Here is a 23583-nt window from a genome sequence, read left to right as displayed (position 1 = left end):
CAATGCACAATAAATGAAGTAGATGCGATGTGAAATTTGCAACAGCTCAAAAATGGAAAAATATCTCATTAAACAAAAAAAAAAGTAAGTATGAAAGAAAAAAATAATTTTATCAAAATAAATTCTTCAAAACTTTTTACTTAAAGAAATGAACCTTCCCAAGCGCAACCAGCAGCAACAGCAAAACAAACTTCACAACCTTCGTCACAAACATCATTGCCACCACCGCCACCGCCACCGTCAACATTGCCACCACCACCGTCACCATTGCCACCACCAACACCACCATCACCATTGCCACCACCGTCGTCGTCGTCATCACATACGCCACAATCTACAAAGTTACCTACTCCTGAAGAAGGTCCCAGTAAAACCAAATATCCCCAAAAATATAAATCATCCTGGGAAATTGGTCGCCCATGGCTCAAAAGTGAATTGGGTTTAGCATATTGCAAATTATGCAAAAAAACATTATCCAATAATGTTACTCTCTTTGACCGCCATTTGTCGTCTCCGCTTCACAAAAAACGACTTGAAGATGATAAAATAACATTCGATATCCGCAATGTTATCACCAAAAACTTCGAGAGTAGCACATCCACGAAAAAATTAATATGTGAACTCAAATGTGTGTTTTATATGGCAAAAAATTCTCTTCCGCTTTGTATAATGGAAACGTTGCCTTCATTATTGAAATCCGTGTGCAGTGAACAACACGTTCAAATAATAAAATGTGGAAGATACAAAACACAGTCAATGATAAAACAGGTGATCGCTCCTTTTGTTTTACAAGAAACTTGTTCGATATTAAAAAAAAGAAAATTTTCAATTATTTGTGATGAAACCACAGATATTTCAACGCAAACATGTTTAGTAGTATTAGTTCGGTATTATGATGAAAGTACATCTAATATAGTTGATAAACTTTTAACTTATATAAGACTGAAGCAGTCCAATGCTGAAACTATTTTTAATGAAATTATTAGTTTTTTAAACGCAAATAAGATACCTTTAGAAAATCTTATCGGCCTGGCCACAGACAACGCGTCTGTGATGAGGGGAGAGCTAACGGGGGTGAAAACTCGACTTCAGGCATTAAAAAAAGATATATTTTATTTAGGCTGTGCCTGTCATTCGCTGCATTTATGTGCATCAGCCGCAATAAAGAAAATTGAATATCAAATTGAGACATTCTTACAAGATGTTTATTTTTATTTTGCTCACAGTTCTAAACGACAAACTGAATTTTGTGAATTTCAAGAAGCATTTAACCTTGAGATACATAAAATTTTACGTCTAAGTAAGACTAGGTGGTTGGAGCTCCAAATGGCTGTTGACCGCATTTTAGAACAATGGTTTGCGCTCATTAACTATTTCCATCTAATAGTTTTTGAAAAAAAAGGTAAAACACAAACGATTTCAAAAGCTGAAAAAATTTTAAGCAATTTAAATAATCCAGAAATTAAATTTTCACTGTTATTTTTGTCCTATATTTTGGAAATTATTAACAATTTTAATAAAGCTTTTCAGTCTGAAAAGACACAGATACACATTTTGCGGAAACGTGTGCTCATGGTCTTTAAAACCGTCTTATCAAACTTTGTGAGGGCAGAACTACTCGATGAATCTTCAATACAATTCGTGAATTATAAAGAAAAATCCAATTATTTAGATTTAAAACAAATGTTTTTTGGGTTAAAGTCAGCTTTGTATGAGGAAGAGTTAATCAAGAATCAAGATACGGACACGGAGGTAGATTTATTTCAGACAAAAATGTATTTAGTTTCATTTTATGTTGAATTGTGCGATCAATTGAAACTTCGTTTTGATTTAACTGACAAAAAGTTAGAATTGTTAGAACTTTTGGATCCAAAAGTAATACAAACTGAAACATATCCGACAATCCTTCCACTTTTGAATGAATTTCCTTATTTTGATAATAATGTAACAAACATAGAAACTCTGAACTCCGAATTTAGAACGCTTATGGTTACTAAAAGTATAAAAATGAACGACGACGAAGATGTTGTTGAGTTTTGGACGCGTTTGCAATCTCAGAAAAATATATTAGAAGAAGATATTTTTAGGGTGTTGCCCGACTATATGCTTACACTAGCTAGTTTACCGCATAGCAGTGCAGCAGCCGAAAGACGATTTTCAGATTTCAATAACGTCAAAACAAAAAAAAGAAATAGACTAGACATAAGTACCGCTTCTTCCCTTTTATTAATAAGAGAGTTTGTGGCTGGGCTGGAAGATTTTGAACCTCCCAAGAAGTTATTGCAATATTTTTCAAAGTTTAAATATGTTCAGGAGGGCTATGTATTAAAAACCGATTAAAATCCTTATCATATTCATATACTTTATAATATTTTATGAATTTGTGTTATGTTTCCCTTGGAGGAGAATCTAATTTAATTTAAAACAGAATGTTCCTATTTATGTCAATGCAAAAATGTACCTACATAGTATGTACTATTTAATTAATATATGTACCTAATTTATGAATTTGTGAGACTTTCTAGTCAATGTATGTTTATGTTTATGTTTATGTTTTAAATAAAATGAAAATAAATTTGTTTTGTTTGTATATTTTTTTTTTTTTTCATTATCTGCTACACTTTTTACAAATCTACTTCGTTTTTTTGGGCAAAATGCTTCACTTTTCGGGCTTAGCATTCTCATCCCTGATTACAGGCGCCCTTGTAGTCACATAGTTAACGCAGAAAGGGGACGATAAAGGACTCCTTCTACTTTCTTTTAAGAAAATATAGAAAAAGCTCTCATGCCTATGATTCTTAAGAGCAAAATTAAATAATAATATTTGTTGCTATGAAAAAAGAATCGGCCTTAACCTAAAAATACAACACCAAAATGTATGTGTGAAAACTTAATATAATACCTACTTTTCAAAGAGAAGAAAATCATCTACCAACCTTTGTGGGCCATCGGCCATCTCCATATCCTTTCCTTACCTGGTTATGGCTAGACTATGTCCTGACGCGTAACTTGGATTTATTTGTTAACCCTAACCAAAAATTGTTTGTCCTTATTGTACTTACCTTTGCTCTAGAGTCTTAGTTTATCAAAAGCCAGTTTATGGTTGCCAAATGTTTTAAAAAAGGAAATACTTAAAAAAGAATTATTTTTTTCAAGGAGTGTTTTTTTTATCACTTTCAATTTTGAATATAGTTTTATTTTGTAAGATGCCAGTATTATCTCCTAAAAATATATAAAACCTTTCAAAGAAATAACCGAAGGCTTCATTAGTAAAATTTATTAAAGGTTGAGTATGGCTAGTCTGTACCATCAGTGATTGTCCATCTTTACTGACTGATTCGACGAACTAGGGTTCGCATGTGTAAGCATCCCGAGCGATCATAGGCTGGACCCATTCTGCATTTTGGTGCGAAGACCAGTCTCATGTGCTTGAAGAAATAGGGTTGCATTTCAATAATATTGGTAAGTAAAGCAAGAGTGGTCAATAGGGTGGGTCAAAAAAATCGAAATTTTTTTTTTTGATTTGGTACTCCGAAAAATCGATTGCTAGACCCCTCTAGAATATACACACCAAATATGAGCTCTTTATATTAATGGGAAGGTCCTCCGCTTTGCAATTTTCCATTTTTACATCAAGCTTCTACTAAAAAAAAAATAATTTTTTTATTAATTGACTTTTTAGCAAATTTCTTTTCATATTCTTGTAGGAAATTGAACGCTCTACAAAAAAGGCCTTATACACTTTTTTCGTTTATCTAACCGTTGAATAGATATTTGAGGTCCAAAAATCGAGAAAATCTTTAAAAATTCGTTTTTTGTTCTTAATTTTGTAACAAATTGAAAAATTATAATGATCAAACGCGCAAGACATATTCCTGTTGGAAATTGATTGCTCCACAAAAAAGGTCTTATTAACTTTTTTCATTAATCTAACCATTCTAAAGATATTCGAGGTCAAAGTTAAAAAAAAATATAAAAACATTTTATATTTTTAAAAAATTTCTAATTCACTGAAACTTCATTATTTTCAAATTAGCAAGATATATTCTTGTAGGGGCTTAAACGTTCTACAAAAAATTCCTTGGAATGAAATTGATTGCTTTAACCGTTTAGAAGATGTTCGTATCCAAACCAATGCTCACTGATTTCAATAGTTTTCTTATGACCCGTATGCATTGCGATTTGGATACGAATATCTTCTAAACGGTTAAAGCAATCAATTTCATTCCAAGGAATTTTTTGTAGAACGTTTAAGCCCCTACAAGAATATATCTTGCTAATTTGAAAATAATGAAGTTTCAGTGAATTAGAAATTTTTTAAAAATATAAAATGTTTTTATATTTTTTTTTAACTTTGACCTCGAATATCTTTAGAATGGTTAGATTAATGAAAAAAGTTAATAAGACCTTTTTTGTGGAGCAATCAATTTCCAACAAGAATATGTCTTGCGCGTTTGATCATTATAATTTTTCAATTTGTTACAAAATTAAGAACAAAAAACGAATTTTTAAAGATTTTCTCGATTTTTGGACCTCAAATATCTATTCAACGGTTAGATAAACGAAAAAAGTGTATAAGGCCTTTTTTGTAGAGCGTTCAATTTCCTACAAGAATATGAAAAGAAATTTGCTAAAAAGTCAATTAACAAAAAAATTATTTTTTTTTTGTAGAAGCTTGATGTAAAAATGGAAAATTGCAAAGCGGAGGACCTTCCCATTAATATAAAGAGCTCATATTTGGTGTGTATATTCTAGAGGGGTCTAGCAATCGATTTTTCGGAGTACCAAATCAAAAAAAAAATTTTCGATTTTTTTGACCCACCCTAGTGGTCAATAGTCTTTTTTGTTTGTTGTAGAACAAAAAGTAACAACAAATTAAACGTTACTATTAAATTTTTTTATTATAGAAAGTAAAATGTCACACAACTTTCTACTTCTAATTTATTATTCTAAACTCTAGAATTTCACACACAATAATAAATAATGTAGTACATTCGATGATGCAAAATTTCAAAGATACTTTTGTTTACTTGTGGTTCTGGCCTTTATTATGATCACTGTGATTGTGACTTTTATTATGATCACTGTGATTGTGACTTTTGTTATGATCACTGTGATTATGCATCTTACTGTCATCTAAATTTTCTGTTGCAATCGAATCAATAGTTATAGATGATCTCTTTGATTTCGAACTAGAACTCGAACTGGAACTTGAACTTCCCGATGTTTTTGGATATTTAACAGCTTTGGTATTTCCAGAACATTGCATGACAAAACGAAGTTCATCCATTAGTTCGGTCTTGAATGAAACCTGTATTGAAAAAAATATTATTTATTAAAACTTGCCATATTTTTTTAGTCAATTTTGGAGTGAAAAAAAAAGTATAAAATGCATTAAAGGTTCGTGTTTTCTTTTGTACAAAGGTAGGTACCTTGTTATCTCGGGCTATGAAATATATACTCAAAAGCCATTCGCAAACTCCAATGCTACTCGCAAGGATAGAACCAACAAGCAGGACGAAATAAACACCTCCTAAATTAGCCAATCCCAAACCTTTTGCTTCACCGCTACTATCTCCTTGCTAATCAGTGAGGTGTTCGTTATTTTTTTGTATGGTGATGGGAAAAGGTACAAGCAAAAAAGGTATAAAAGCTTATAATTCAGTAATAATTTTACAAGGATAAAAGGTACCCAAGCTGGGGAGTTTCTTAAAAATAAAAAAAAAAAACACTTTAAAAACTCAATCATCACACGGAACTTCGTTTTGTAGTAGGAATCCCAAAATAGAGTGCATAATGTGTGTAAAGGATATGATCTGTTTATATCGCTTAAGGTTCTGCAATTTGAACTGAAGAAATACCTTATGTTCATCACATTGCTCCTTGATACCAAGAACCATTTCTAGAACAGCCACAAACAGAGCGAAAAATGATCCTACAATTAAAACAAGATAAACGCCACCTAAATTTGATATTTCTAATGAAGTTGCACCTCCTTCGCTTTGGGTATCCTTGAATTATTTGTTGTTTTTTTTTCATATTTTTGTTTTTAATTTTGTAAAATAAGTTAAGTCTAGATAAATCCCTCTACAACATGAAAATCTTACCGAACAGGCTCCTCCACCGCGTTTTTCCTTCCACCATTTGGTCTTTAACTTTGATAGAACGCCTTGTTCCTGTAGCTCCAAAACTGCTTGACTTAGAATATCTCTATATGGACTATCTAAAAAGATAATTTAATATTTTAGAAATGAGTTTTCCAAACTATGTGTCTCAAATTAATACTTTTGCGCATGGCAATTCCATATCCCTTTTCATCAAGTAATGCACCAACTTGAGTTAGTGTACACTTTCGCTCAATAATGTACTCAATTGTTGTTGATTCCATGAGAAAAGCATAATTCTCATTTTCAACACGCTCAACTCCTTCGTTATTGGTTGAAGTCATGTATTGAGGGTTTTCTTTCATGAATTCATACATTTTCTGGTAAGTTGGGTATTTTGCATCCTATAAACAAATGAATTAGTACAAAAATATTTAGTTTAAAATAAAATTTTTAAAAGTTCTAACAATTGTTCCAAAAAATTGATGGCCAGTTGGAGACTTAGCTGTCCAACTGGAAATAAACAGCTTGTGGAAGTTACCCAGATCGTAAAGATCCAAAATGAAATGCAGAGGCTTGAGACAATTGTTGCTTGAGACAATTGTCTGCTTTCATTCTACGATACTTGCATTTGGAAAAATATTCGTAGTTTGACCCAAACCTCTGCCAAATAAAGAACGGAGTCTCCAAAACTTCCATCAAAGGAATTAGTTCACCCCCTGAGTTCTCTGATTTGAATAATCTTCTTCGTATGAGCTTCTCTCAGTTTATTTGTTTAAAGTTCGTTTATAGTAATTTCACTAACAAAAATTACTTTTTTTTTCTTTTACGATTTGTAAACGGTATCCTTACCGGCACTAAAAAGATGTTTTACTTTTAATTTCTTTTATAAGAGTTGGAAGTGTTTTCAAAAGAGCAAGAATCACCCCTATCCCTCGAGCTAGATCAAGTGAAATACAAGCATGTCGAAGCCTTTTTAACACACCTGAAGAAATACCCCTCAACTCGCAACAACCTTGCCATTCTCTCAGTAAGAGATTGAAATTTTTGTTGGATTGAGATTAAAACCACTTGACAAGTATTGCATGATGATATGAAACTTTTCAATTAAAGCTTCATCAATTCCTGTTTTGAAGCTGATAAACAGCTACTTTAAAAAAATTTTCTTGTCACATTGCCCGTGTTGGTTTTCCCGTAGCCAGGCTTATCGACAATCAATCCAGTTTTTTCCTTGAATTCTTTTTGAATGCGTATTTTGTTTTCTTTGACAATTACTTCCGTTGCTTTATTTGTTCTCCATTCCCTTACAGGAAGCTTGTATGCAACGTGAAGGAGACATTCATATAAGCGAATCTACCCATGCAATGTAGAAATTATTATACATTATGTTTTCTCTTCCAGACTCCTTTTCAAAAATAATTTTTAAAGGGCGACAATAAATGGGCAGACGAAGGGCAGTAATTTTTACAAATAACTTTTTTGTCTTCCTCTGCAGTAATTTTCAATGGAACCAGGCATTTCATGAAAACAGATTTGTCACTAGCATCTCTGTTTTCCAAAAACTTTTGATGATATTGGCTGTGTCCTAAGCTGCCATCGAAACTCCATTTGGTCATTCCTGAAACAAACAGTACCCCAATAGAGAACAACATGTTTTCCTCTCCTAGTTTTAGCTTTACACCAGTTGATGAAACGTATGTGTTAGAGAGCTGTATATGTATAAAATCAAACTAAGTTGGACTTGATGAACTCCATCTTAAATACATAATGCAACTTTTTAAAACGATTTTTATGTCGAGAGATTTTCGTTCTATCTGGAATAAAGCTAAAATTATACCAAAGTAGGTACCAAAGTAATTATACCAAAAAGTGAAAAAAAAATATTGTGTGTTTCAAAACAAGCCGTGGGAATATATTCCAGATTCGTACTGGTCAAACCTTATAAAATGGGTAATCGCAAATTTCTTTGAATAACAATTCCTCGAAAACAATTCATAGAATAAATTATTAGAAATCAACGGTTGCCATCACAATGACGTGCTATATCTTTTTGAAAAGTCAGTAGCCAGTAACTTTTAGTTTTCTTTTTAAACTAAACATTTTAAAAAAATCCAAAAAATTATTTCGAGGGTCAACACCAACTATTAAGGAATGGTGAAAGTAATGGTAACAGTTATTGGAAATGTACTTTTAATACCAAAAAACAAAAAAATTGCACAGCCAGAATTATAACCTCTCAAAATAATGAAGTGTTAAAAAGAAACGGGCCACAGACACGGTGGAAATGCAGCACAAGTCGAATCAATTATTATTGACAGGAATTATTTGAAAGAACGTGCTGTGAACAGCAGTGATAATCCCCATGTGCTTATCGCTACTGCATCTGCTAAAATACACGAAAGCATAGTTACTCATCTTCCAATGACAAGTTCTATGAAACGGACCATTTGGAATATAAGAAAAGTTGCAGGAAATGATGGACCTCTCCACTAAAATTGGAAGAAACAGATTTACCTGCTGAGTTTTGTGTGACGGAGAAAAACGATAAGTTTTTAATTTATGATAAAGGTGCTGTGGACGGAAGAATTTTTATTTTTAGCACCGTTGAAAACCGTAAACTGTTAGCAGATGCTAAACATTGGCTAGTTGATGGCACTTTTGGTGCTTGCCTTTCACTGTTCTCTCAGTTGTATTCAATCCACACTATTGTGGAAACGGAAGTAGTGGCGCTGGGCTGATGTTTGCATTATTGCCTGCTAAAAACGCACTAGATTTTGAAGAAATGCTTTCTAAATTAGTCTAAATCAATCCAGAATTGGATCAAAATTCGGTTATGCTTAATCTAGAACAAGCAGCTGTTAAAGCTTTCAAAAAAATATTCCCTAGTTGCTGGATTCGTTTTTGCAACTTTCACTACAATCAAGCGCTTTATTGAAAAGTCGTTGCACATAATCTTAAAACGAAATATGAAACTAATTTTGAATTTGACCAAAAAGTTAAGCTCTTAGGAGCTCTAGCTTACTTGAAGCCGAAAAATGTTGAAGGTGCTTCATGTGACAAGCTTCCTCAACAGAGGATGAAAACCTTGAAGACTACCTTTTTTCTTTCGAGACGAAATTCATCACTCAATACGATCCAAAGGGAAATCAAAAAGAGGCGACATTTCCAATTAAATGTTGGAATCATTTTTGTGCATGCCATACGGATCTTCCTCGAACAAACAACAATGTTGAAGATTGGCACCGGTAATTTAATGAAATAGTGCTTCAAAAACATTTAATTTTGTAGAGAATTATCAAAATTGAGTAATCAAAAAACAAATTTAAAATAGCTGAGCTTCGAAATGCGGTACCTCAACCACCAAAATTAAAAAAAAAAATATGGAGATTTGAAGTTTGAACCAAAGGATACAAACTATTGTACTCAAATACGACAACCTACTATATTCTAATAAACTACAAGATTTAATAGCGATCGCAAATAACCTTGCTTTGTAGTTCAAATCTTCAATGAAATTTTAAAAAAATATGTAGGTAATTTTTGCTAAATATTTTGTTATTATAGAAATACATACAAATAGAAACAACCTTAAGAGTCTAAAACTTACTTGAAAGAATGTAAATGTACTTCCGCCTTTTTTCGCTCCATATTTAACATTTCCCTTTCCTGCCGCAAGATCTTCAGCATTTTCAATTGGAGTACTCAAAGATTCTACTGTGAGAAAAGCTGCTAAATTAGCAGTGTACGATGAAACCAAAATTAATGTGAAGAACCACCAAAATGATGCAACAGCTCTAGTTGATGGAGCTCTAAAAATAAAAGACAGATTATATAAACAAACAAAATCCATTAAATTATAATTAACAGATATTTCTACTTGGGAGCAAGTTCAGTTCCTTGTTGCAATAAGGCACCAATCGTAAACCATAATGAATTTGCAAAACTAAATTGTGTTTCCAGTTCTGTTGGCTCTTCAATACAAGGATAAGGATTATCCCATTCACCAGGCGATATTCTTCCCAAAATAAACAGACTCATTGAAACTCCAAAGTATGCCATTCCCAACAGAAGCCACACCTCACCCGAAAATGGGGACATGAATGAGAAAAGTTTTGGAGGCTCCTTAACTGGTTTCTTGTATAAAATTGCAATTCCTGTCGGATAAAATTGATTTATGATTATTCACAGCGGCAAAAATTAACATTCAGCAGAAATCTCATACCAAGATTCATGAAGGGAATAGTAAAATCAACACCACTTTCTCGATCAGATGTCATTGTTAAATCCGTGATGCCCAAGTCAGCTCGCTGCAAAAAGTATATAAGAATTTTTAGAGGGGGTATTGAACGAGAGTAATTGGAAAAAATATCAGCGTCTCGTCTGCGATAGCAGTCAGAATATTGAAAATAAAATATTGATTTGTCGAGCGGAAAATTATTCGTATTATTGGCTTAGGGCGTCGAGGAAACATATTCGCCCCATCGTCATATGAAGATAATGAAAAAGCATTCCCATTATGTGAGGCGTGGAATATTTGAGTACAGTGATGTGAATATTTATGTAGAACATTTTCTTTAAGGAAGACCATGCTCTCTCAAATTGCTCTTGAAGAGAATAATGAAGGAAATGAACATAAATATTGGCAATGACCAATGATACTCTCACTTTTTGATATCCTTGGAGGATCTCCAAGGACTCGTATGCAATTATTACATTTTTATTTTTCAGCAATACAAAAACTTTGCACACAACTGCTAACCATTATATGCATGTCATTAAACATTATATCGAAAAAAAAAAAAAACAAATAATAAGAAAAAAAAAACAAAAAACATGGAAAAACAAATTTTCATCTGAACTTGAGACTTCCAAGGATTTTGCCTGTAACACAAAATAAATAGCACGTATGATTGATGGAGATTGATTACAGAGAGGCTGGAAAGTTCACTCCGAAGGGCACCCGCATAAAAATATGTCTTCCCAGCACCAAACAGAAAAAAAAAATGTGCAAAAGAAGTTTGAAAAATTATTGATGAGCAATAAATTGTTGGATGAACCTGTCAAAATGTTTTGATGGATAAAATTAACAATTATAAAAATATCAAAGGGACTTATTTGCGAATTAGGCAAATGAACTGAATTTTATGCAATTTCATTCAATGAGGAAATACATATAAACGGAAATTGATTTCTTTTAAAGGCCATGATACTCATACAAGAAAGCGTTGTTCCGCAATATATCGGCTATAATTAATATCTTAACTGTGTCAATAATGGCGATATGGTCCAACAACAAGTCCACGAGAACTAAGTCCACTTTAATGAAATGGACTTAGTTCCCATTCTAGGTGGGAATCTAATTTTCCAAAAAAAAGTGTGGTTTTGGTTCCCTATAAATGTGAAATTAGTTCCCATTAAAACAAAGAAAAAGTTGAATATAAAGGTGAGTATTTGCCGTTTTATTAATCAAATAATACATTTTTTTAATGAAATATACCTACCAAATTTAACTAGCAAAATTGTCAAAATTTTGAAGTAAAAGTAGGTAAATAATCGAAATAAATATGTACTTAAATATAAATAATACCTAACAAAACAAAAATCGAAAAAAAAACTGAATCCAAGTCAGAATTTTTATTTTCACACCTCAAAATTGATTCTCCCGTGGGCAAAATTTTTTTCCGCTTCGCTTCAAAAAAAATTCACATGCACTTCAAAATCCAAATCCAAATAATTTTATTAATTGTTTGTAGCCACATGATGTGGGTACAACATTAAAGGTTCCATCCACAAAATAATGTTTTTGAAATGTGTCAGACATCTCTCCTATTACATATTTCTGTAATTTTCTTAGCCAACAAAAATTATAGTGTATGTAAAATCGTTTTCCAAAATAGTGTGCTGATAAAATTGGGATTTGTTAGTTAGTTTGGAAAGCCCGTAGCTCTCGTGAAAGTTCCTTTCTTGTAACATGTTAAAACGTCACCTGGACTCGTTGGGCATTTCGGGAGGATTAATTTTTAATTTAGTTTAGGCCTCTTTGTAATTGCATTTATAACTTTCATTTTTTTCATTGGTTTTTCTTGATACTCATGTGGATGATGAGGTTCATTAGGTTTTATGAGTTCTTTACTCCCTGCTTTAATTACTATGCTTCATTGCTTCCTTGGCAAGACTTGTAGAAATAGATGGTGATCTTCTCGATCATAAATTAATTCGCTGGTTTTTCGAAAACCCGTAATAATTAGATTTAATTATTCATTGTAATTTGTTGTAAACTTTTTATTTTATAATACACTACACACTTCGCACTGTTTTTACAAATGAACAAATCGACGGCACTCATCAAGAAACGCGAAAGAATAAGTTTAAAGACTCTAAAAATTAACTGTTGTTTAAGCTTGTTTTTAAATTGTTGAAGAAAATTAGCTCCCTCTTCTTATTTTTGAGTGTGTTCTAAGTTCCCATAAGAAAGTGGATTTCGTTCCCACCTAGCATGGGAACTAAGTCCACTTCACTAAAATGGATTTCTTTCCCGCTGAGTGGAGTGGGAACGAAGTCCATCAGTGGACTTAGTTCATGTGGACTTAGTTCCCTGCACCGAGACAATTATGTCGGCAATGACTGTGTTCCTGAAACCAGAATATTTTTCGAAAGTTCATTCGTAATGTTTTTTAAACTGCTGTTAGACTTAGACTGGTGCTTACTGACGATTGTCAATTTTCAAGTCGGTCCCGAGATTATTAAAAGCTACGAGGCAAACAAGTACCTAGAGCTTTTCTTTCGACTCCAGACTCTCTTATACTGGCAGCAAATTAAGAACTCAGCGGAACGAGCCTCAAAAGTCATAGCTACACTAAGCAAACTTACGGTAAATATAGGTGGGCCATCTGCAAGTAAGCGAAACCTGTTGGTGTCGAGTGTCGACAATTCATGCTATTCTCCTTTATGAAATCGAAATTTGGGCTGATGCACTACGCCTAGAAAATGCTCAGCAAAAATATTGACTTAAACACTCGTCAATGGCAGATTTGCTGGAGTTCGAAAATAATAACAACTTTACTCGGATGTCGGGTAATAGTCTGGATACACAAAATATCCTTGATATTTGTGCTTGTGGGAACGTAGAGATCGTAAAAATCATTTGAAGAAAAAAGAGTGGCAAGCGAGATCAAAGTTTGCACTTAGTACGCGTAACATCAAACATGATCTTGATTTCTCTTGTCCACATAAAGATCGGACAAATGAAACAGTTTGTAAAAGCTCCTCTTGCCAAAAGTAGAAGATTTTTCCTATACCAATACCTCGTGGAAAATTCCTAAACTTTCTGCGGCTTAATTTATTGAAATAAGGAGTATTCGCTGGACCACAAATAAAGACTATGCTCAGGGACACAACCTTCTTACATATGTACAATAAATGGTTAACCCAAAAAAACTAGTTAAGTTTCAAGGCTGTGTCCCAATTTTTTTTGGAAAAGAAAAAAAAATCGTGGAGAAAATGATAACAGACTTTCAAAATCTTAGATGTTTGATGAATTTGAAAATACATAAATTTTTTGCTCTGCAACCTATACATATATTTATGTTTCCCGAAAATCTTGAGGACTCAAATTAAGAGCAAGGGGAACGATTCCACCAAGATATCAATATAATAAAAACCAGTTACGAAGAAAGGTGGGATGAGAATTATGATGGCAGATTTGTGTTAGATGCTGAAGAGAGATACATAGCAATTTGATGGCAAACGTAATCGGAACCCATTGCACAGATCTACTAGGTCAACTGATCAATAATCATTTTCGGGTGTTTGTGTGGGCTTTTTGAAGTTATCTAGAAAACCTAAAGTGATCGAGTGAATAATAATTCTGATTCAGTTTCAGTGAACCTAAAAACATATCACATATGTAATTAAACTTACCCCTTCTAAGATTTCTAGAAGCATTCCGTTCCATTTTCCTGTAACAGGATCCAGCGATCCATACTTGTTATCTTCTTGTAGCCTAAAAGTAAAATTAAAACCAAGTTTATTTCCCAATTCTGCAATAAGATCAATGCCAAATCCTTCATATTGATCATTTCCTTCCAGTCTAACGGATGTTTCCTTTAGCATGCCATATGGATCAGACTACAATATAAGAACATTATCAGACTATAATTACGTTCTCTTAATTCTTCATACCAAAGCTGTGATAACAACAAAACTCCTATTCACCAACGAACGTTGATCAACTTCAAGCGCAACTGGAGGAGGTTTTCGATTAATACTAAATCCATCACTTGTCGACCATGAACCAACATTTGACAAACCCGAAGGATTTAATTCAATAGTCTCAAGTTGAAAATCCGTCCGAAGACCTTGATTGTCAAATTTAATTTCACCAGTTAATCCTGATACAGAAAGCTATAAAGTGAAGTGAACGGGAAAATTAATATGAAATTTTCTACTCAACAAATAACTTTCCAAAACCAATATCATTACCGATTTCATGTAGTTAATTAAAGTGTAACCCTTATCCCAACTGCTAACTTCATTGCAATTCAGCTGAACAGGACGAAAATTCACATGTTTGTAAGTTTCTGCCAATAATTGCACACCATCATAAACCAAGGCCATGTTAACACTCATCGGACAGGATACTATAGTGTAAATAATAAACTTCAATTATTCATCATGCTACAGCTACAACCTTCACAATCTATCTAAATTGCTTTTTATATACCCACCATTTTGAAAAGGGTCCTCCACACTTTCATCAAAGGATTTCAAAATATCAACCACACGCTGATTTTCCGGCGAAACCAATCGAAAGCCTGTTATATTAGCATCACAATGCTGATATGGTTCCAGGTCGATAGTTTGCAAGTCAAGGTTTCCAATAACATAACGGTATGCATCATTCATGAGACCCACTTGTTGCAACTGTATGGAGAGCATTTTTAATTGGAGCGAGAGTGTTAGTTAGGAGGGTTTCAATTGTGTTGCCCTTGCCAACTACTCTCAGTCTGAAAATTCTCACCTGTTTGAATAGCTCTGGCAGGGTGTCGATGGATCCCACGATTACTATGGAAAAATCATCGGATTTTTTCACTCTTCGCAGGACATTCCGGTAATTACCTTGGATATCAAGCTCATAACGACGCAGTGTAACAACTGGGCCATCCGTTCCGTAGAGCTGAAGTAATTCATTTACAATTGACAGATATTCACCTGAGTGGAAAACAAAAAAACAATATGATTGTTTTTGAAATATCTATGTACACAAAACAGAAAAAATTCTTCTTCTTTTTTGCGTTTGTTTTATATATAATGTATTTATACCAGTTTCGTAAAGAATCGTAAATCCTCGCCAGCCAAGCGTTGTAACTATATCTCGTAGAACGACAGCTATCTGGGTTGGGTGTGGGTGGAGATTGATGGTAGGCAATTGTGTGGAAAAATCCCAGCGGGTATCCATAAATGGCATTTCCTTGGCATCGCAAATGCTCATGGCATGTGCGGCGGGCACGGTTGTAGATGGGCCGAAAACCGCGATTACACTTGACTGTGGAATGCTTGATAAATTGGATTTTAACTCCCTTTTTTTTATTTTGGTTGGTTATATAAAAAAAAGAAGCACTTTGTCTAAATAGGTATTGGTATATACATACTCGGAGCATTTTGCAAAGTTTTTTGGAGGTTTCAAAGGCATTTCCGGGAGTTATGGCAGCAGTAACGGCGGATAGTTTAATGTCTTCGTTGACTTCATTGGCGTCATCAATTGCCTTTTGAAATATCTTTTCCATGTCGGGATTTGTTGATTCATAAATTAGACCTAGTTTAACGGATAAATACATAATTTAATTTACAGAAAATAAAAAAATATTATATATTGATAATGTCCTTCATGATTCAAAAAATGTATCGTTTATATTAAAAAGTGATCCATGAAAATACTTGATTGTATCCACGCTTTTGTTTTTTTACCAAATAAACATAATGCACAGAGCATTTTCTATTTGAAGAATTTCACGGATAAAATTTTAAAATATTAGTACTTCTGAATTATTTCAACCACAAGGTATATTTTCCAGGATTCAGATTTGCTATAAACGAACAGTCTAATCAGATAAGGAAGATTCAAAAAAGCGTGATAAAAAATGCATTTTACAGTGCTCGATGGAAGTATGAACTTCCACTTTTGTTGAAAGACACTTCATGCCAGGATACGTTTTTTTGAATATCTTCTTCAAAATCCGTATCGTTTGCAATTTACGACCTGAGAGAGCTCGTCGGGGCTCTTAGTAGACAAACCAAAACCTGCTTATGGTTCCACAAATGACGGAAACACTGCTAGACGGGTTTTTAGTAACGTCGAAATCACATCCGAAATTATAAGATTGGACTCAAACTGTTCGTCAAGATAGCACCCACCCACAGTACAAAATTTCTAAAATTTGGAAAGGCAGGAATTTGTTGCCACTTTATTCCTAATTTATTGAATTTGCCTGGTATCAAATTGAAGGGTCTCTTAACATCTTTTCAAAAAGTTCCGATTCAACTTTTATATCCATCTCCTTGATGTCCAAAATGCATTGTGGAACCCAGTTGGCGAACATGATGATTTTATAAATAATCTAAGAATTTCAGCAAGATTTCGTTCTGATGAGTGTCTTAAGATTTAAGAATCAATCTCATCGATGTTAATTTCTCAGGAAATAGAAAACTGGCGTGGATAAGCAATCCCAAAAAAAAACGAACAGTTTACCTACCAGCTATTTCAAAAACCTTTAACGCAAAAAGAAAATGCCAATATTTCCCTCTTTGCTGCAAATCCGGCAACTCTATCCTGCAAATTTCCCGGACAAGTGGCATCAAACTTTAGGGAAAATTTAGTGCTTTCCATCATAAGTACGTTTGGAGGTCTACCTATTCCAAGAAGTCGAAGTCCTCTTGAGCGTTATTATACTTTTTTGCAAACGTTTTTCTGTTTTTTCATCCGTACATATTGCGATTAGCACAAATTCTTGAAAATAATTTCCTTTAGATTACGGATAAGTCTCCAAGCCGAAGGAATTTTTTTTCGTTTGGGCCTCTATTTAACCGTACGTACAATTGAAAATATATTTTCAGCAGCATCTGTGTTCAAATAGGCAAGCAAAAAGTACTTTTGTTCCTGGTCCCTAGATTTTCGGTACACACTACATTTGTTCAATTCCAAGTAGAGTTAGTTGTATTCCATATAAACCAAATTTTGAAGTTGACTTTCTTGTCGTAATTCTCTTGCTCTTCTAAAGAAGTTCATAGTATTTGTCTATCTGAAACGACTTGGGTTACTGTAGTAGGCTAGAGCCTGTGGGAAGGCGTATTTCCAGTTGCGTTACTTTAAAAATACTACAGCAAATAATAATTACCTGGAATATTTAGCTTTGAACCCAGTTCAAATTTTGTGTCCCTCAAAAATATATTTTTATATGATGAATTGAACATTTTGTTTTATTTAAAAAATTCAATCAGTTGTTTCTCTTTTTTTATAAATTTTTCAACTTGTTATTTTATTTTGCTGCAGGGAAAAAACTGCACGTCTGTTTTGGTCATTATTTGATTTTTATTTTGTCAAGTTCAAAAATAAAATTTTCAATTTAAAATTTTGACATGACAACTGCTTACTACAGTTTTTACCTAATGTAAATTTAATTTCTAAAATTATTAACAAAATGACTATCAAAAGTTTTTGGATGTAAAATTAAAACTTTTTTCATTAAATACGAAAATTTGTCAATATGAAAATGACTGACCAAAGCTTTCACTCATATAATGCAGCTTATTAGATTTCTCAAGCTGTCAGTGACTAATTTTTATAAAGGGATTTAGTTAGGCATAGTCATAGTGCGCCAGATGAAGACAAAGTTTGATTTATTATGTTTTTTTTTTCTTCTGCATTCATTTCGCAATCAAAGTTTTATATTGCTTTTTTATGGCACTCGCAGTATACTACTTCCTTTCAGATGATAGCCTTGCTATAACTATGTTCGTCGTGTTATGCTTGTTACCTTGTTCCATTTCCAAGACTCAATTTGAACAGGATGTTTGATGGCTATGTATTTTTAAAGGTGTTTTTTTTTTTTTTTAATTGCTGAAAAAGAGACCAAACTAAAGCTTGGAAACTTCTTCATTCAAAGAAGTCCTTTGCTGAAAAAGGAAATGCATAATCATAACACAAATGAAAGTGTTGGAGAGATTTATTTATTTTATTGTTTTTATTTTATTTGAAGTTCTGGGGATTATTATATTCACCAACGCAGCATAAAATTCATCATCATTTTCAGTCTTTTAGACAAAGAAAAGTTTTTGTGAATTTGAAATATAAATATTTTGAAGATATTCGAAATGAGGAAAATAAAGGCGTTATAATGTGAACCAAGCAAAACTTGTTAATTGGGCTGTTCCGATAAAATTGACATGGAAAAAACGAGAGGAGTTATTAAGTGAATTTTATTAATTCGAAAAATACCTTACTTCTCAAAAGCATTCCAAAGAAAATTCCATACCGAAAAAAATTAAACAGCAATCAATGACATTTTACTAAGCAGTATTCGCAGTAATTTTAAACTTAAAAAGTAAAGAATTTTTAACTATGCTCTTCGTTCTCTTTAGCATGTGAACAGAAAGAAAATCATCATGGTATGAACATTAGATGAATGAGAACAAGTTATAAAATTTCTTACTGACCGACCATATAAATCAATTTCCAATCGAAGAATCGAATTTCTCGAGGAACAAGAACCATTTGAAACGATAACTTTCTACTCATTGTCACTACAAAAATGTACCGTCTCTCTTTACTAAAAATATTGCACCCAAAAGAAAAAGATGACGGGTTTATTGTTAAACAATTTATTTACAGACACATTTTTGGAACTAAGTACAATCTTTCGTCCATGCCTGTAGAACATATGATGCTGGGAACAATACCACAAAACACACATTCAGATGATTTTGAGTCCCAAAAACAACGGTAGATCTACAACAATCTATGTCTCCATGCATCCCATAAAACTTTTGGATAAAAAGTACCTCCAACACCAGAAACAATTAGAGTCGTTCGTGGTAAGTGTGCGCAGCCGGTAAGTGTGCGCATTGCTATTTTCTCGAAACTAGTGTAAAAATTTAAATTTCTGCTGATGCACAATTAATTAGATATCTGATCTTCGTCGATGTCCGTTATATTTATGCTTCTGTTGTTTTTAATGTTTCGAGAAAAAGCAAAAGAAAAAAAAGCTAACTTTCCTTAAAATTTTTCACACTTTTCAAACTGTGACAGTGACCTGTCTTTGACTTAAAGTGAAATCAATTGATTTTTTTTATTGAGCTTACTATTTAAACTTTATGTTCCAATAAAAATGTTATTGTTTTTTGTATTTATTTATTAATATTTTATCAAAAACAATAAAAAACTGCATTTGGGGTAAGTGTACGCAAAAATTTGGGGGCAAGTGTGCGCATGCAAATGCATGGGATTCCACTGAAAATATATATATTTGCATAAAATGCTTCAAAATGCATCAAAATTTCACTGTGTACAGAATGGATCAAAATAATGAGAAAATCGTATGGGAGCGCGAGTCTCAGACCCCTCATTTGGTTTTTATATATCTTTAAAAAATGAAAAAAAGAACAATAGATATTCATTTAGATTACTAAGCAAAAGTACCTGCGCACACTTACCGTACACCCTGCGCACACTTACCCCTTCGAAGGGGTAAGTGTGCGCAATATGACCTGTTTTGGTTTTCTTAGGAAAACATAAATAATTTTATAAATATTAGTTATATTTTAATTGAATTAAAGAAGTCAAAACATGTATCTGTAATAATCAATTTACTTTTTTTATGTACATCCTATATTATGCTTGTAATACTTATTCAAAGTCAAAAGTGCGCACACTTACCACAAACGACTCTACAAGTATTGAAACTGAAATCGGTTGCAAGCTTCCCGGTTTTCTATTATTTCATTTCTGATGGCAACTGAACGCTGATGTTGTTATTTAATTTGCTTGTACCAGGAGTTCTTAGGCCTGCCTTTCTATTTTTTGAGACTGTATTTTTAACATATAAGCTTCCTCGGATTTCCCTTACTCCCTTTCGGTGGAAAAGTCATAGTAGGTACTTGGGGGAGATTTTTCCAATGTTTGCCTGTGTAGCCAAATAAAAACGAATTAATAGAGATTTCCATTAAACGATGTTACTTTTGGTCGAGTTTCAAAACGTTTAAACTTGAAGCTAATACTTGCGCTGATGTAGAGCAGCAGAATACCTTCCTAAAGCTGCCCATAAAAACGCCGGAGCGACTCAAGTCAAATCATTTTGATTTTTGGTTTCGGTCTCGGTGTCCTGATCGCTGCCCCTTTCTGTGATGCGGTGTGCACACAAATGTCTATGGGCCACTTAAGTTGGGCAATTGTGAATTGCCATTGAACACAATAGATGTGATATTGAATTGTCATTAGAACTAATATCAAACAAGAATTTAATAGAAAACGTTTTTGGAAATTGCCTTTCCAGTAACTACCTCGAGGTTACAAAATCTACCATAGTCATGACTCCATAAAAGACCAACCTCAGAGAGGACTGGAGTTCACAACTTTCATCAGTCAACACAATGCCGTCTTTACCATAAGGGCACACGGGGCCCGTGCCCAGGGCCCCCATTCTCAGGGGGGCCCCGAAGGAACGAATATTATATTCTCAAAACATTTTTGTCGGTCAACAATCAAATAAATTTTTTTCTACACCTATACGGAAAATATATGTTTTCAAAAAGAAAACAAACTATGTGGAGTTGTATGCGGACAAAATTTTAAATCCAAACCACCAAACCCAAATTCAATTTTCAAAAAAAAAATAAGACAATAATATTTTCAAAAAACAAGAAAAATACCTTTTTTTCCACTGTAGGTAAGATTATTTATTATTTATTAATAAAAACAACGAATTCTCTTCCATTATCTTTTTCCTTAAATAATAATTTCGTTTGAAGTTTGCAAAACTGTCAAATTTGTAGTGCGTGTTAAAATCAGTGTAAAAATATGAGAAATTCGTATTAAAAGACGAAAAAGAATCAATTCGTCGGCAAAATACATCAATACTTTTTCCGTTGGAAAACGTTTGAGAAAAAACTATTGCCGGCTCGTCGACGGTACATCAATGTTTTGGTTCAATGGAAAACGCCATGGTACAATGGTTTTAATTTGAATTGCGAATTGCTCTCGTATTTAAAGATTGACACATAAAATTCATTAAATAACTTTAAAAAAAATTGTTTTTCAAAAAAAAAAAAATTTTATTTTTTAAATCCAAAAATAACACCGGCACACAAAAAAAAGTGTCATGTACCAGGAACCAGACCTATCTTTCTATATGTTATATGAATTGGAATTTCAAGTCTGTTTGGCCCTGTCACCCTCCAGTTTTGAGTAAAATGCAAAAAACTCAAAAAAAGAAAGTTTTTTACATATAGAAAGATAGGTCTGGTTCCTAGTACATACAACTTTTTTTTTTGTGTACTGGCACTGTCGCGACATGTTGTTGTCATCCCCGGCACACAAAAAAAAATTTCCAAAATAATTTTTTTTTAAGTTTTCTTAGTTTTAATATCAGTATAAACCTTTTTATGTAAAAATTTTCATTAAAATCGGTTGTGTCGTTTTCATTAAGAAATCGGTTCTATGGCAAGTAGGTACCGTTAATAACGGTCCAAAAAATATTTTTCTTCTTTCCAAAGTGCGGCCTTATTTGCCGCAAAACATATTTTTTTTTTCAAAGCAAAATCGTTATCCGTTTTTGAGAAAATTGCAATATCTCGAAAACTTTATATTGGAGATATCCGTTGAAAAAGAGACATTAGTCAATATTTCAGACTTGCAATTACACGAATTGAAACTAAAAAATTAATCTATAATAATGCTTTTGCGTCATTTAGGTGTGTCAGAAGGGCTTTGTAATGGATCAAGACTCATCGTCACAAGTCTATGCAATCATATTATAAAGGCAAACATCGTAAATGACTGACTTATTAGAATATGATCACATAGGATGTACATACCATGCAAAGACACCAATTTCCTTGCCAAACTTTTGAATTCATTAGAATCGACTTAAAACCGTCAGTTTTCATGCATGGGTTGTTGTATGTAGCATTTTCACATATTAAAATGTTTAAGCTGGCCCAAGGTAAGGATGCAGTTCAAAAATTTGAAACACGCAGACTTCGTTGGCTCGTTCACATCGAGGTATTGAACGAAAATTTGTTTCGAAACAGTCAGATCAATCGCTCTAGATTCGTTAAGGACACGATAAACGGAAAGTCGAGGCGTATCTCAGGCAGGAATCTTAAATGAATCAGACGTATTTGACTATATTTCCCTACAATTTCGAGAACACTAGTTTCTAAAAGTGATACCTTTTAGTATAATCGAAAATAAGTTTAAAAATTCATTTATTTATCATTTTTTTTCAATTCTGCTACTTCCACTTATAATTCTTATTTTTAACTTAGTCCATTTTTTTCGTAAATTTTTTTCCGTGTGAATATTATCATCAAGAAGTTGTTTGAAACAATTAGTTTTTAATCACTTGCCTTTAGCACTCAGAAAAAGTACGTAGGTACGAATTACATATATACAAATTTGTCAATCTGAAATAAGACCTAAAAAAAATTGCGACCGCCATTGTGTTTTTTATTTTTGTGATTTCACAATGCCTTTAAAATTTTCACAAAAAAGAAAACTCTTTAAAAAGATAGAAATACAAACCAACGTTTGTTTTTTGCTGTCCATCGACATGATGATGATGAAGTATCGCGGCAATAGCAATCAAAATAATTAAACGATATTCACTTTTACACGCCATTGCCATTGCCATTGAATTCCAATGAATTTCAATTTGGTTATATTATATATATTTTTTTTTAATTTTTTTTTTTTTATTTGTTTTAATTACTTTGAGTGCACAGCACTCGTGTGTGCATTCCGACAACACTGACCGTATTGCAAATTGCAATTCAGCGAAAAACTAAAATCCGAAAATATATACCGAATTTAGGGCTCTTCATTTGATTTATGTTATTCTATGGTTTTTGTGTTTATTTTGCTTTGTGTTCTCGCACTTGTTCGAATTTCAAAATAGAAATTTGCGTTGGAAAAAAAAAGTGAAAACAAACAACATAAATTTCCTCTTAGTTTGCTGAATAAAATCAACATTGGATGTTCATGAAATTAAATTAAATTTAGTTCTCTTCTTCTCTTAATTTATTCTGTAAAGTAAATTTAAATTTGTTGGGTCAATGTCTTGGTTAAGAGACGGATCGAGGGTTAAGAAAAAAAAAAATGTTAAGACAAACTAAAAAAAAAAAGAACCTTGATAACAAACATAATTCATCTAAAAATATCATAATATTACACGATGTATTTGATTTGTTGTTCCCTTAATTAAATTCA

General features: G+C 32.9%; 1 protein-coding gene across 4 annotated transcripts; it reads right to left on the bottom strand.

Moving 5' to 3' along the window:
• Positions 1–4875: 4875 nt before the first annotated feature.
• Positions 4876–23337, bottom strand: LOC129916787 (glutamate receptor ionotropic, kainate 2-like). 4 transcript variants are annotated; one of them, XM_055996922.1, is made up of 15 exons: positions 22904–23337; positions 15755–15918; positions 15426–15648; positions 15124–15314; positions 14831–15026; positions 14586–14743; positions 14286–14507; positions 14025–14231; positions 10327–10411; positions 9982–10258; positions 9712–9913; positions 6286–6508; positions 6108–6223; positions 5862–6011; positions 4876–5311 (listed from the first exon to the last, which is right to left on the bottom strand). In XM_055996922.1, exons 2-15 carry the CDS (start codon positions 15887–15889, stop codon positions 5027–5029), a joined length of 2670 nt encoding a protein of 889 aa, XP_055852897.1. In that variant the 5' UTR covers positions 15890–15918; positions 22904–23337; the 3' UTR covers positions 4876–5026. The 4 variants fall into 4 exon arrangements, with proteins under 4 accessions (XP_055852897.1, XP_055852898.1, XP_055852899.1 ...); XM_055996923.1 differs by lacking the exon at positions 5862–6011 and adding an exon at positions 5433–5582 and having other exon boundaries at positions 15426–15682; positions 22900–23334; XM_055996924.1 differs by lacking the exon at positions 5862–6011 and adding an exon at positions 5433–5582 and having other exon boundaries at positions 15426–15658; positions 22900–23334.
• Positions 23338–23583: the final 246 nt, after the last annotated feature.

The sequence above is a fragment of the Episyrphus balteatus genome, chromosome 3 (genome assembly GCF_945859705.1).
Source record: "Episyrphus balteatus chromosome 3, idEpiBalt1.1, whole genome shotgun sequence".
Lineage (NCBI taxonomy): Eukaryota > Metazoa > Arthropoda > Insecta > Diptera > Syrphidae > Episyrphus > Episyrphus balteatus.
The sequence above is the reverse complement of the archived record's forward strand: the minus strand, read 5'-3'. Positions and strand labels throughout refer to the sequence as shown.